The following is a 13,510-nucleotide window of genomic DNA, read 5'->3' on the forward strand; positions in this document are numbered from 1 at the left end:
TTATCATGGTAATTAATCTGCTAAAACAAGGCTGGTCCAGAAAACTAACTAGAACACTACAGTAGTAGGCAGCAGAAGTTCATCCAAGACTTATTCTCCAACCCTGCTGAGTTCCAAGGAGTCTTTTGATAACAATAGCTTCTTAATATATACTTGTTAATGGATATTCATAAGCTATCAATATTTCATTACATTCATGTATCACACCATGTTTAGCCCTTCTCCATTTGATGGGTATTTATCTTTTTCAATTCTTTTCTATAATAATAATTAAAAAATGCTACTTTGAGCATTTTGTTATATATGATTTTTTTTCTGCCATTGACCTCATTTCAGTGTAACAGTGGAATGTTGAGATTGATTTGATTTTGGTTTAAAGGCAATGGATATTTTAATAGATGTTTTATGGCAATATCAAATCTAAGCATTGATTTTTACTGAGGATATGACTTTTGTCCTCATGGTTATCAAGGGACCAATGATCTGTTCTGGAATCCTGATGATAATAGGAGAGGTCTTGCCTGATGTGGGTTTTCCAGATACTTATAATGTTGTGCCACAATTCCCTTTTACTGTCCTGACACAGTTTTCCTAAATTGTTCTGCCTCCATTTCCCTAATTGTTCTCAGTTTCCCTAATTGTCCTGCCTCAGTTTCCCTAATTGATCCTGCCTCAGTTTCCCCAATTGTTCTGCTTCAATCCCCTTAGTCACAAACCCCCCTTGCAAATCCCCCTCTGGACTCAGGGCTACTTACTCTAAGGTAATAAATTGTCAATGTGTAGTGTCAAGATAAAGGAGAGTCCAGACTTCCTGGCTCTAAGATGGACATATGTTTAACTCCTAGTTTGTTAGAATTTATGGTCCTACTCCCCAACCTGTCAGAACCAGATTGATGGTCCCTGCCTGGAGATTCCTGCTCACCAGAGTTTGGGCTCCACCCCCCTGCCTTGGTTTAGCTACTGTGTATAAATATGTCATGGAGAACTCACATTCTGGCTGAATGCTTTGAACATCAGACCTGGGGGTAGTATGCCCCCAGCACAATCTCTCCCTCTCAGAAATCCAAATAAATTATAAAAAACTCTCTATAATCTCTATCCTGCCTCAGTTTCTCTGGCATTATAATCAGAAGTACATTATATTGAATAGTTAGGCACATCGATGTTTTGTTTTGTTTTTTAATAAAGGAAAAGAAAAAAATGTTTTCTTATATCCTAAGGTTTATTTGTTGAGGATTAAATTCCCTTGATTAGAACTCCAGTTGTGTTACTAAGAAAAAAAGGTTTTCTTAGAAAAAAAATTATTTTCTCTGAAAAGTAGGAGAGGAAAAGGGGAAAGGAGAGGAGAAATAACTTCATTTAATGACTTTAAGACCTATGATCATAAATATCGAGTGAAGCATTACACAGGAGATTTGCTGGGGATGTTTGCTAGTTTATGGGGAAAGGAAATATATGATGGGGGAGGGGTGGCTCTAGTGACAGAAGTAGAAACAGCAGCAGCAGCAAAAGAAGAGAAAAAGCAGAAGACAGTCATTAAAGCATTTTTTTGTGTGTGCACAGAAGAAAGGAGAGAAATTAACAGACACAATGACCAAGTTTTAAAAGTTAAATATATTACATACTAAAAGAGGGAAACAAATTATACAGAATAGAGATTCTCACTTGTAAGCATAAACCTTTTTGGGGGGAATAGTCATTTTATTAGTGTTTATTAAGTTCAGCATAATTTTTTTTAACAAAAGAAAATGATAGGCTATTTTTGTTAGCATACAAGAAGTTATGCAAAAGGTAAAGACAAAAGTTTGCTATTCCAAATCAAATATATTCTGTAAAATGTGAATTTACATCTCGATTCTTTGATTTCCAAAACAATAATCATATGGCTGTTAAAATGAGTGAAGCCTTCCAGAGTCAAATGGTCTAGTTCAAAGTATTATTCCTTTGGTCAATTGCCCAGTTGATCACTATTTCTACTAAGCTATTTGCTGACACCAAATATGGGTTCAGAATACTGAAGCTGGGAACTCCCTACAATGATTTAAGTATACCTGAGCCTTTGCTGAAATTGATCTGGCCCCCATCAGAGAGAAACCCCATTACTCAGTTCAGACTGTAATGCTGGAGAAACTGAGGCAAGATAGAGATTAGAGAGTATTTAATATTTATTTGAAAGGGAGAGATTTACTGGGACCAAATGGACCCATGATTTGGTCCCAGGGCTAAATGAGACTATCATCTCCCCAAATCCAGCAAACAATGTGAGTTCTCAACGACATATATACACTGGCTCAGATACAGGGGGTAGACTGAGGCAGGGGTAGAGTCAGAGCACTGAGAGAGGGAAGAGACTATCAATCTGGTTCTGACAGGATGTGGGGAGGCATTTTGATAAAATGGTATCTGATATTCTGATAGATTGGGATGGGGAGAGGCATTCTGATATTCTAAATATAAAATCTTTTATCCTAATCAAATATTCTGATGATTAAGTGTAATGCCGGAGAAACTGAGGCAGGAGAGAGATTAGAGAGTTTTTAATATTTTATTAATGGGAGAGTAAGATTGACTGGACAGGACTCTCGTCTCAAATTATACAGTCAGACAGAAAAGATATACTGGGACCAAGGAATCCATGTTGGTCCCAGGGCTGGAGGAGACTGTCATCTCAAAAAATCAGCATCCAGCATCCAACCGCCATCCTCCAGCAATGAATAGAGGAACCCCAACTTTGTAAATACCTTTTCTCTGAACAAAGGAAAAGGCGAGAAGCGCGGGAAAACTGTCAGGATGGAAGAGGCCATAAACCCCAAAAAACCCAGAGACAGGATGTCTGAATACACAGAGATAAAGATGTCAGTGAAATATCTTGGAATATTTTAGAGGGATATTGTAAATTCTTGAGGACAGAAAAGAGTCAGGAGGTCTACTCTCTTGTTTATCTTGCTTGGGCTAACAATTTATAACCTTAGAGTAATTGGTCCTTAGTCTTAATGGACCAGAGGGAGATTTACAGCTTAGGGGATTGACACAGAACAGTTAAAGAAACTGAGACAAGGGAAACCAGTGCAGGGAAACTGAGTCAAGACAGTTAAAGAGAACTGTGGCATAACATAAGGAGGGGCGGTTTTGCAGGATTGAGCAGAACAATTGAGAAAGAACAACTCAGGGAAACCAAGGCATAACAATTAGGGAAACTGAGTCAGGACAATAAAAGAGAACTGTGGTACAACAAAACCTTTTTTAGGCAATATAGTAATATTCATCCATTAACAAAAACTTGAAGACTCTACTAAGGCACAGAGATTAAGAGACAGAAAGCAGGACGAGAAAAGCTCCAAATCTGGAGGCAACATTCAAGTTATTGGATGCATAAATGTCCAGTACAAAAAAATGAAACAATCCCGAAGGATTCTAGAAATATTTCACTTTATCAAGTCCCATTTATTTTAATTGATCTAATGTAGATGATCTAATTCTGTTTTCTCTCAGAGATAATTCTAATTCTTAGCCTTTTTTTTTTTTTTTAATGTCATATGATAAGTGTAACTCAAAGTCTACATTAGAGGGTGGTGTTCACTCAATCATCTACCAGGAAAAAGCACTTATAATGCAAGGTAATGGGGGTGGAGGGAGTAGGCACTGAAGGAGTGAATGGACAGCCTATGCCAAGTCATGGAATCAGGAGAGAATATACTGTACCAAGAACAACTAGTAGGCCATTATGACTAGAATGTAGACTTTTTGAAGGGTAATGGTAATGTGTAATGTGGGGGGGAAGGGAAGGGAGTAAATTAGAGCTTAAATGCCAAAGAGAAGTTTGGCACCTAAGCTTAACAAGGTAGATATAATTAGACCTGTTCTTTAGGAATATTATTTGAGGGAAGAGACAGGGAGATCAGGGAATCTCCTGCAGTAAACCGCAAGATGATAAGGGTATAAACTGGTGTTGACTATGTGAATGGAGAGAAGGGGTCTGGTACAAGAGAATTTGTCCTGGTAGAATTGACAAAATTTGAAATTTTTTTCAAAAATGAGGTATGAGGGATGAGGGATTGTAAAGAATGGAGAATGACTCCAAGTTGCCAATCTGGTGACTGGAAAGATAATGTAGTTCCTTGACAGAAATAAACTGGTCTAGAGAAAGGATTTACTTTCATTCCTGATTGGTTGTTTGCGGTTGAGACCACAACCTTCCAGTCACCCAGTTTGCCTACCTTAGAATTTGCTCTTTTTTTCCTAGACACAATTCCAGGGACAATTTACCTACTATCGAAAAGACTGTCTGGATCCCCCTAGCAACTAGTAATCGCCTAATCACCTTTTATCTAATTTTTAAATACTATAGAAAAACATCCTTGGAGGGGCTAAGTGGCTGACTGGTGGATTTCAGAATCAAGTAGATTCATTTCCCTGAGGCCCAATCTAAGTTCGGACTCCTATTAGCTATGTGACCCTAGGCAAGTCACTTAATTCTGTTTACTTCAATTTCTTCATTTACAAAATGAGATGGAGTAGGAAATGGCAAATTACTCCAATACCTTTGCCCAGAAAACCCCAAATTGAGTCCCTAAGAAAACCGGACTGGACTAAAAAAAAGACTACAACAAAAGCAAGGAAAAGGCATGGGTGGCTTCTTAGATAGCGCAGTGGATAGAGGGCGGACGTGGAATTGGGAAAACCTGAATTAAAATCCAGTCTGAGAAATATATCAGCGGTGGGATACTGGAGACAATTTATTTGCCTCAGTTTTTTTTCCCCCTCACCAGTAAAATAGATCATCCCAGCGTCTTTCCTAAGAAAACTGCAACAAGCACGAATGAAACCGCAGAACAAAAGGATAAACCCTCCCTACCCCCCCTTAAAAACTGGGCGTGAGGGTCTCAGGAACATTGTTTCACTTTTGGCTTCATAACCTCCACGGCCCAGCGTGTGCTTACTAATTATACTGATTGCAGAAACCACACACCTACCATTTATCAGGATTACTTCCAATTTATCAGCTATAATTTTTGTTTTTAGTAGTCCACTTGCAGAGTCCCCCAGTGAAGTCATTTTCTTGAGGGCAGGGATGGACTATTACTTTCTACCTAGCATTCAGGAGCCCTTGTGGCACATAATAGGCGTTTATTAACTGATAACTACACTTGACTACATTCTTTCCATTTGTATCCCCGGCTCTTAGAATAGTGCCTAGTCTCACATCAGATGGCTGGATCATGAATTTAGACTTAGAAGAGACCTTCAAGGTATACCACGCTCTCACCTTAAAACCCTTTAACTCAGATTTAAAATGATTTATTCAAGGTCCAACAATAGGTGCTTAAAGAGCACTAGACCCCGTGTTTTTGTTTTTGTGTTTTTGGGGAGCAGCACTGAAAAGCTAAGTGAGTTGATAAATTGACTTCAACTCCAAGTAAGTAGAAAACAGGACTTTAAATTCATTTGGGAAGACAAATGCTTGCAGTGTTACTAATTATCTTTTATAGATGAAGAAACCGATGTTCTGGGCCTCAGGGCCAAAAGAAGGCACCGTGCCGAAAGCTCTTTCCACAACTCCACAAATTCAAGGATGGAGGAATCAGCCCTAACAAGGAGCATATTCTAAAAGGCTTTCCAGAAGAGAGGATGTGGGAATCCTCCCGCCCCAAACGCAGCCACCCAAAACAGCGATTGTCGGGGAGGGAGAAGCGCTTGCGCTGACCGTCGCTGAGGCGGGGTGGAGTGTATTGAGGAGAGGGAGACCCGAAGCGGGGAAGGAAAGGGGAGGTAATAGAGTGTCATAGCAACTGCGCGCGCTCCGGACTCTTTCCGCTCGCGGTCGCGGGTGAAGGGGGACGCAAGGGCGGCGCGTTGCGTCATCAGGACGCGCACGCGGAGTTCCTCATCGCCTTCGCCGTTTGTTTAGGTCCCCTCCCGGCTGCCGTCGCCCATCTCCTTCGGTGTTTTAATCTCCCCATTCAGCTTTCTTTCCTCCCTCTCGAGGCTCCGAGACCCCACGTAGTGCGGTCCGAAAAGAAGGACACGGTCCCCGTGCCTCCCTCACCAATACCCCGACCTCCCCGGGCCAGCCTCCTGTAGGTCTTCTTGTTCCTGCCCTCTTCCTCTCGGCTGGGTTTGCGTTGCGTCAACTTCCGGGCGGGTCCCCGCCAGCCGCCGCCGGGCCTCTGCCTCTGCCGCTGCCGGGCCGAAGCCCCTTTGTGTACCCGCGGCTTTTCGTGGCGCGGGCCCGACACGTCCCGCGCGGGACAGGGGGAGGTCAGGACAGGGCTGACCGCGAGTTCGGCGGGCCTGCCTTGGCGGGAGTTGGAGCGGGGAGCGCGGTGGCGGGAGCCCGCGGGGGCCGAGGTGCACTGGGGTCAGCGAGCGCGTGCTGCCGGGGAGGGTGATGAAAAGAGGTGTGCCCGTCCCCTCCCTCGCTCCCCTACCCCCGGCGAGGCCCCAGCGCGAGGCGGCTGCGGCGACTCCAACTCCGACCCCGCTACATCCCCCACCCCCACCCCCCAAGCCTGCTGCCCATTGTCCCGCGCCCTGGGTTGGATTGCTGGGCCGCCCTCTGGGCTCTGGATCTCACGGCCTCTCTTTGTGTTGTGGTGGTGGTTTTGTTCCCCATAGATTATCCGGGCCAGCTCCCATAGGGTGGTCGGTAGGTTTCCATCACCATGAGCCTCTTCAACCTGGACCGGTTCCGCTTTGAGAAGAGAAATAAAATTCAGGAACAGCCCGAACCAGCCCCCCAGCTGCCTCCTCCTCCTACTCCTCCACTTCCTTCTCAGGTTGAGCCTCCTTCACCCGTTTCCACTATTATTGAAGATGATGATCTTGAAGGGGGTAAAGGCAGCAGGCCAGGAACACCAGATTCAGATATAACAGAAAAAACAGGTGAGTCACACCGTTGCAAAATTATGTAATATATTTGAAAGACTGGGATGTTAAGCACAAGCCATTTTTTATTCCTTTTCACAATTACTTAATTGACCATAGTTCACTACATCATAGACAAGGCCTTGCTACCTTAGGAGTTGTATACATCGTTACAATCTTCACATCTTTTCACTCCACCACAGAAGGTGAAGGATAATTTCAGGATAATTGCTAAGTCAGAATAATTGCAACTGAAGAAATCACCAGTAAAATAAGGGTATTCTTGCTTTTTGTCTACTATTTGGGTCACTTGAGTATGATGGATTAAAGGAGCCTTGAATCTGGAATCTTGAAAACCTGGGAGTCTCATCTACCTCTAATTTCTGAAATATTTTTTCTCATCTGAAAGATGGAAATGATAATACTGCTGAGAAATCCTTGCAGGAAAAATTCCATAGAGATGATGTTTAAATTTTCACAATTTTGTACCTCAACCTCAGCTGTAATTTAGAAAGGACAGAAAGTTCAGGTCCTAGAACTATCTTTCCTCCTAGACATCCTCTAGAATGCAGATGATATATAAGGTCCTTTGTTGAGTTTTCTAGGGGAAATAAAAAAAATTGGATGAAGATCTAACAATTTAGAGTTGTCTGAAAAGTGAGTAGGTAGTTATTGGACATGTGGATAACATTTTGTTAAGAACATTGTACAGGGATCTCTAGATTTGGTGAGAAGTAGGACAGAATCACTTCTGAGATTCCATCCTAACTCTTGATTCTGTGATTCTCAGCTTTTGGAGCAATACAGTTTAGAAAGGAGAAAGCCAGAGGTAAAGTTTCGTTTTTAGTCAGGATATAGATTGAATAGAAAGAAAAGAGAAATTAAAGCTTTTTTTTTTATTTACAAGAAATGTCATTTTGGTTAAAGAGTAAGCTTCATATTGTACTGACCATTAATAATGCTCTATCTCTTCAGTACTTTTCTTTCTTTTTTTTTATTTTTTATTTTTTTTACCCCCCATGTGTCTTTGTAGCCAGTGGCATTCATTGAGTCTTCTTTGGGAAGCATTTAGGACTAAAGTTTTTGGTTTGTTTAAATTATCTTTTTAGGGGCTAGCTTAGGTGGTCCAGTGGATAAAGCACCAGCCCTGAGGTCAGGAGGACCTGAGTTCAAATCTGGACACAGATACTTAACATGGTCTGCCATCTTGTGGAGCCTATGATTGAGTAGATTTAGGTCCCTTGATTGCTAGCTACTCTTTCTATTTATCCACTATTACTGTACTCACTGACAGAAGTAACTACCTTACCTCCTATCCTAGCTTATAATGGATACATTTTTTTTGGGAAAAAAAAATATATTTTTAAAATTTATTATAGCTTTTTATTTATAAGTTTATATGCATGGGTAATTTTACAGAATTGACAATTACCAAAACTTTTTTTCCACTCTTTCCTCTCCTTCTCTCCACCCCCTCCCCCAGATGACCAATACATGTTAAATATGTTAAAGTATAAATTAAATACAATATTAGTATACATGTCCAAACAGTTATTTTGCTGTTCAAAAAGAATCGGACTTTGAAATAGTGTACCATTAGCCTGTGCAGGAAATAAAAAATGCAGGTGGACAAAGGTAGAGGGATTGGGAATTCTATGTAGTGGTTCATAGTCATCTCCCAGAGTTCTTTCCCTAGGTGTAGCTGGTTCAATTCATAACTGCTCTACTGGAGCTGGTTTGGATCATCTCATTCTTAAAGAGGGCCAGGTCCATCAGAATTGATCATAATATAGTATTGTTGTTGAAGTATATAATAATTTCCTGGTTCTATTCATTTCACTCAGCATCAGTTCATGTAAGTCTCTCCAGGCCTTTCTGAAATCATCTTGTTGGTCATTTCTTACAGAACAATAATGTTCATATACCACAGTTTATTCAGTCATTGTCCAATTGATGGGTATCCACTCAGTTTCCAGTTTCTGACCACTACAAAGAGGGCTACTACAAACATTCTTGCACATACAGGTCCCTTTCCCTTCTTTATGATCCCTTTGGGATATAAGCCCAGTAGTAACACTGTTAGATCAAAGGGTATGCACAGTTTGATAACTTTTTGAGCATTGTTCCGAATTGCTCTCCAGAATGGCTGGATATATTCACAATTCCACCAACAATGTATCAGTGTCCCTGTTTTCCCATATCCCCTTCAACATTTTGCATTATCTTTCCCTGTCATTCTAGCCAATCTGACAGGTGTGTAGTGGTATCTCAGAATTGTCTTAATTTGCATTTCTCTGATTAATAATGAGTTGGAGCATCTTTTCATATGGCTAGAAATAGTTTTAATTTCTTCATCTGAGAATTGTCTGTTCATATCCTTTGACCATTTATCAATTGGAGAATGGCTTGATTTCTTATAAATTAGAGTCAATTCTCTATATATTTTGGAAATGAGGCCTTTATCAGATCCTTTGATTATAAAACTGTTTTCCCAGTTTATTGCTTCCCTTCTAATCTTATCTGCATTAGTTTTGTTTGTACAAAAACTTTTCAATTTGATATAATCGAAATTTTCTATTTTATAATCAATTATGATGTCTAGTTCTTCTTAGGTCATAAATTTCTTCCTCTTCCACAGGTCTGAGAGGTAAACTATCATATGTTCCTCTAATTTGTTTATAATCTCATTCTTTATGCCTAGGTCATGAACCAATTTTGATCTTATCTTGGTGTACGGTGTTAAGTGTGGGTGAATGCCTAGTTTCTACCATACTAATTTCCAATTTTCCCAGCAAGTTTTGTCAAACAGTAAGTTCTTATCCCAAAAGCAGGGGTCTTTGCGTTTGTCAAACACTAGATTATTAAAGTTATTGACTGTTTAGTCCTTTGAACCTAACCTATTCCAATGATTAACTAATATGTTTCTTAGCCAATACCAAATGGTTTTGGTAACTGCTACTTTATAGTATAATTTTAGATCTGGTTCAGCTAGGCCACCTTCATTTGAGGGTTTTTGTTTTTTTTTTTTTTTCATTAATTCCCTTGAAATTCTTGACCTTGTGTGGAAAAAAAAATTTTTTTAAACTAAGAAGTATTTATCAGAAATGTTTCAGTGATTTCAACTTAACATATCTTTGAAGCTGGATATTGAAGGCAGTTGGTTAGCTTCATTTCTTGCTGAATTTTTTCCCTTACTAGACTTGTTAAGTTATTCACTTTTCAGTTCAACATTTATCTTCTGTTTGTTTTATATAAAGTACTATACAGATTTTAAAAAGGTGACATTTCTATCTTGCAAGATGCTTACTATTAAGTGTTTTTGGAAGGAGTTTATATCTGGGGTTTTTTTTGGGGGGGAGGACATAAGACTATTTACATCCTTAGTGGTCGTCTCGGATTCTGGGAGAGAATTTCTGAGAACTGTTGTAGCCCTTTCAATAGAGACTTGTTAATGCTATAACAGGAAACAGTGATTTTGAAGTCAGGATCTGGGTCCAATCCTAATGCCATGTGACCTTGGTCAAGTCATTTCCCCATTTTGGCCTTAAGTTTACTGGCATATACAATGAGGAGCTTAGACTAGAATAGCACTAAGGCTCTTTCAAATTCTAAATGTCATCATGTGTGACCTTCACGTGGTTGACTGTCAGTGTATGAAACCAGATAATTTTGAGTTAGAATGCTATATGTTTCCTTCTTTCTCTCAGACATCTATAAATGGAATGTTCTGCAGCTAGAGGATTTGGGGGCATATTGTGTGACTACTAGGAAGTGACTAGTATAGTGTCTGTAATGAATGTGATAGGGTCAGGCACTAGAATTTCAATATCATTGTTATGGGAAACTTCCTAGATGAGCAAACTCTTTCCACTAGTGCAGGTCAGTACCTTCTTTGTACTGAGCTATGAAATGACACAGCCAAGATATGTTAGACTAGACTAGGGTTTCTTGGCTTTGAAGCTTGCTTTATCCATTAGAGCACACTACTTAACTGTAGGATAAAATGATGTTATCCTTGAGAATATGGTAATAATACTTGATTCTTGCTGTTTGTTATCTACAGATGTTTTCTGTAATTTTCCCCTCCACATCAGATTACCTCTTAATGACTCCAATATTATTCTTTTCCAACACCTTGAGTTTTCACTTTCTTAAGTCCTCTGATTTCCATTTCTTCTCTACTTATCTCCCATCCTAGCCCCTAATTGATGTAGTTGATACACTGTTGATCATGCCTGATGTCACCATCACCCTAAACTGCTCCATGTCCAGGACATGGTACAGTGCTATGGACTCAATTCCTGATTGCCCCAGAATACCTTATTACATTCCCATGTTCTTGCTTCTTCCACAACTTAGAGTTTCTGATTTCCTTTGTTGTTGTTTCTTTTGTTCTTGAAGATGACCGTGATTTCAGGGAAGTGATGCTGTGAAATACAAGTGAATTAGATTTAAGTGAGGGAGGATTGTGCAAGATCACTTGACTCACTTTTCTCTCTCTGGGTTGCCATGTCCATCTCTTTGTGTGTCTTTTTTTTTGTCTCTGTCTCTCTTTCCATATATATGTGTATACTTACATATGAGTGGGTTTATTTATACACACACACACACACACACACACACACACACACTTACTTTTTTATTTGTTTTTCCCTACCATTAAAATTTCCTTGAGGCAGGAACTTGGGCTTTTGTTTTTGTATCCTCCATCACCTAGCACCAGGTACAACTTTATAAATGCTTATTGATTGAGTTTTGTGACTAAAGGGAAATCATTTAACTTCTTTGGGTCTCAGTTTTCTTCTCTGTCCCAACCTCTCTATTTCTATACTATCTCACTGGGTCACTTTATCAGCTCTCTTGGTATTTTATCATCTATATGAAGACTGATTCCTAGATCTCTTTGAGTAGTCCCAATTTTGAGCTCTAGTCTCATACCTTTCTGTGCCTTTTGAATTTCTCGTATGCATCTCAAATTCAAATTAATCTTGTTTAAAATAGAACCAATTCACTTTCTTTCCCAATGCTTCTCTTATTCCTAGCTTTCCTACTGCTATTCAAAAGGGTATCAACAGCTTCTTGAACACTTAGACCAGCAATTTCATCTTCAACTCTTCACTGACATCACATGTATCAAATTTGTTGTGAATTTTCTTGTCATTTCTAGTTCTACAACATCTTCTTTCCCTTCATGTAACTAGTTTTTGCTTGGGTCTCCTGTCTCAAGTCCTTCCTCTACTTTTTGCTCTTAAAGTATTTTTCCTAAAGTGAAGGTCCCGCCAATCAGTCAATAAGCATTTATTAAAACCAATTTGGGGGCACAAAGAGAGGTGTTATAACAAGAATTGACTCTGTTTAGATACATAGTAAGGAGTTGAATGGGACAAGATAAATAGAAGATTTATGGTGACCTCAATAATGAGAATGTTTGGAAGAGGGATGGTTTTTGACCAAGAGTTGATAATAGTTATTTTGGACATAGTGAATTTGAGATAGATAGAACATCTAGTTTGAAATGTCAGATAGACACTTGATATAAGACTAGAGCTGGAAAGAGAAACTAAATTATAGAGTTGTTGTACATACATAGAGATTGCTGATTAAACTCGTGGAAACTGATGAGAGAGGTTAATAAGAGATCATGGCCCAGGACAAAAACTTGGTGGTATAACTACAGTTGAGGAGTGTGATATGAATGATGATTCCAAAAAGATATTGAGAATAAGTCCTTAGGTAGGTAAGAGGAAGAGGCAAGAGAATATTACTCCCCAAACCTAGAGGAGGCAGTAATCAGGAACATTAAGTACTATAGTAGACTATTGCAAATTAGATATTTTGGTAAGGTGAAATCAGCAGGCCTTAGCAACAGCTTGGGGATGGTAGATGAGAATAAGGAATGCAGGAGACTTCCAGGTTGTAAACCTTTGGTAATGGGAAACTTGTTTTGCCCTCTGTAGTAATAAGGAAAGTAGGAACAGAGAGAGGTAGGGGGGAAAATAATGAAGTCTGTTTTGGACATATTCGGGTCTGCTTGACATTGAGGTCTTTTTTTGACCTCAGTTTGAAATATCTGGAAGGTGTTTGGATATGTGAGATTGGAGGTCAGCAGAGAACCTTGGGAAAAGAAAAGTATATTTGAGAATTAATAGTTTAGAGTGGCAATTAAATCTATGGGATCTGATAAGATTATCAAGTATAGAGGAAGTAGAGAACAGGATCCACAACAGAACCCTGAGACATCTATAGTTGTTAGGGGGCATGATCTAGATAAAGATCCAATAAAGGAGACTCAGAGAGTAGGTAGGAGAACCACAAGAAAGTGGTATCCTGAAAAGCTAGAGAAAAGAGTTTCAAGAAGGAGAGAGTATGACTAATGATATTGGAGAGTAGAGTGCAAGGGTCAAGAAAAATAAGAACTGAGAAAAGGATTTGGATTTAGCAACTAAGATCATGGATATTTTTGGAGAGAGCAGTTTTCATTTTAGGTGAGATGATGGATTGGATGCACCTGTTGTAAATATCAAGGAGTTAAGCTGTAAAAGTAGTAGTAAATGATGGAAAAATCCAAGAGAGAGAATTTTTTTATTATTATTTTAGGATGGGGTTTGTACGGAATAGAGAATGAGACAGTAGATAAGGAGATATT

The 13,510-nt window shown here is 39.5% G+C and overlaps 1 protein-coding gene across 1 annotated transcript in view; it reads left to right on the forward strand.

The window, feature by feature from the left end:
• The first annotated feature begins 5,131 nt into the window (after positions 1-5,131).
• SMARCAD1 (SWI/SNF-related, matrix-associated actin-dependent regulator of chromatin, subfamily a, containing DEAD/H box 1) overlaps positions 5,132-13,510 on the forward strand; it is an 89,095-nt gene continuing 80,716 nt past the window's right edge. Inside the window, exons 1-2 of the mRNA XM_051966324.1 lie at positions 5,132-6,077; positions 6,616-6,882. Coding sequence (XP_051822284.1) covers positions 6,663-6,882 — 220 coding nt within the window. The 5' untranslated portion in view covers positions 5,132-6,077; positions 6,616-6,662. The remainder of the gene's footprint in view (positions 6,078-6,615; positions 6,883-13,510) is intronic.

Source organism: Antechinus flavipes, chromosome 6 (assembly GCF_016432865.1).
Source record: "Antechinus flavipes isolate AdamAnt ecotype Samford, QLD, Australia chromosome 6, AdamAnt_v2, whole genome shotgun sequence".
In the NCBI taxonomy this organism is placed as follows: Eukaryota; Metazoa; Chordata; class Mammalia; order Dasyuromorphia; family Dasyuridae; genus Antechinus; species Antechinus flavipes.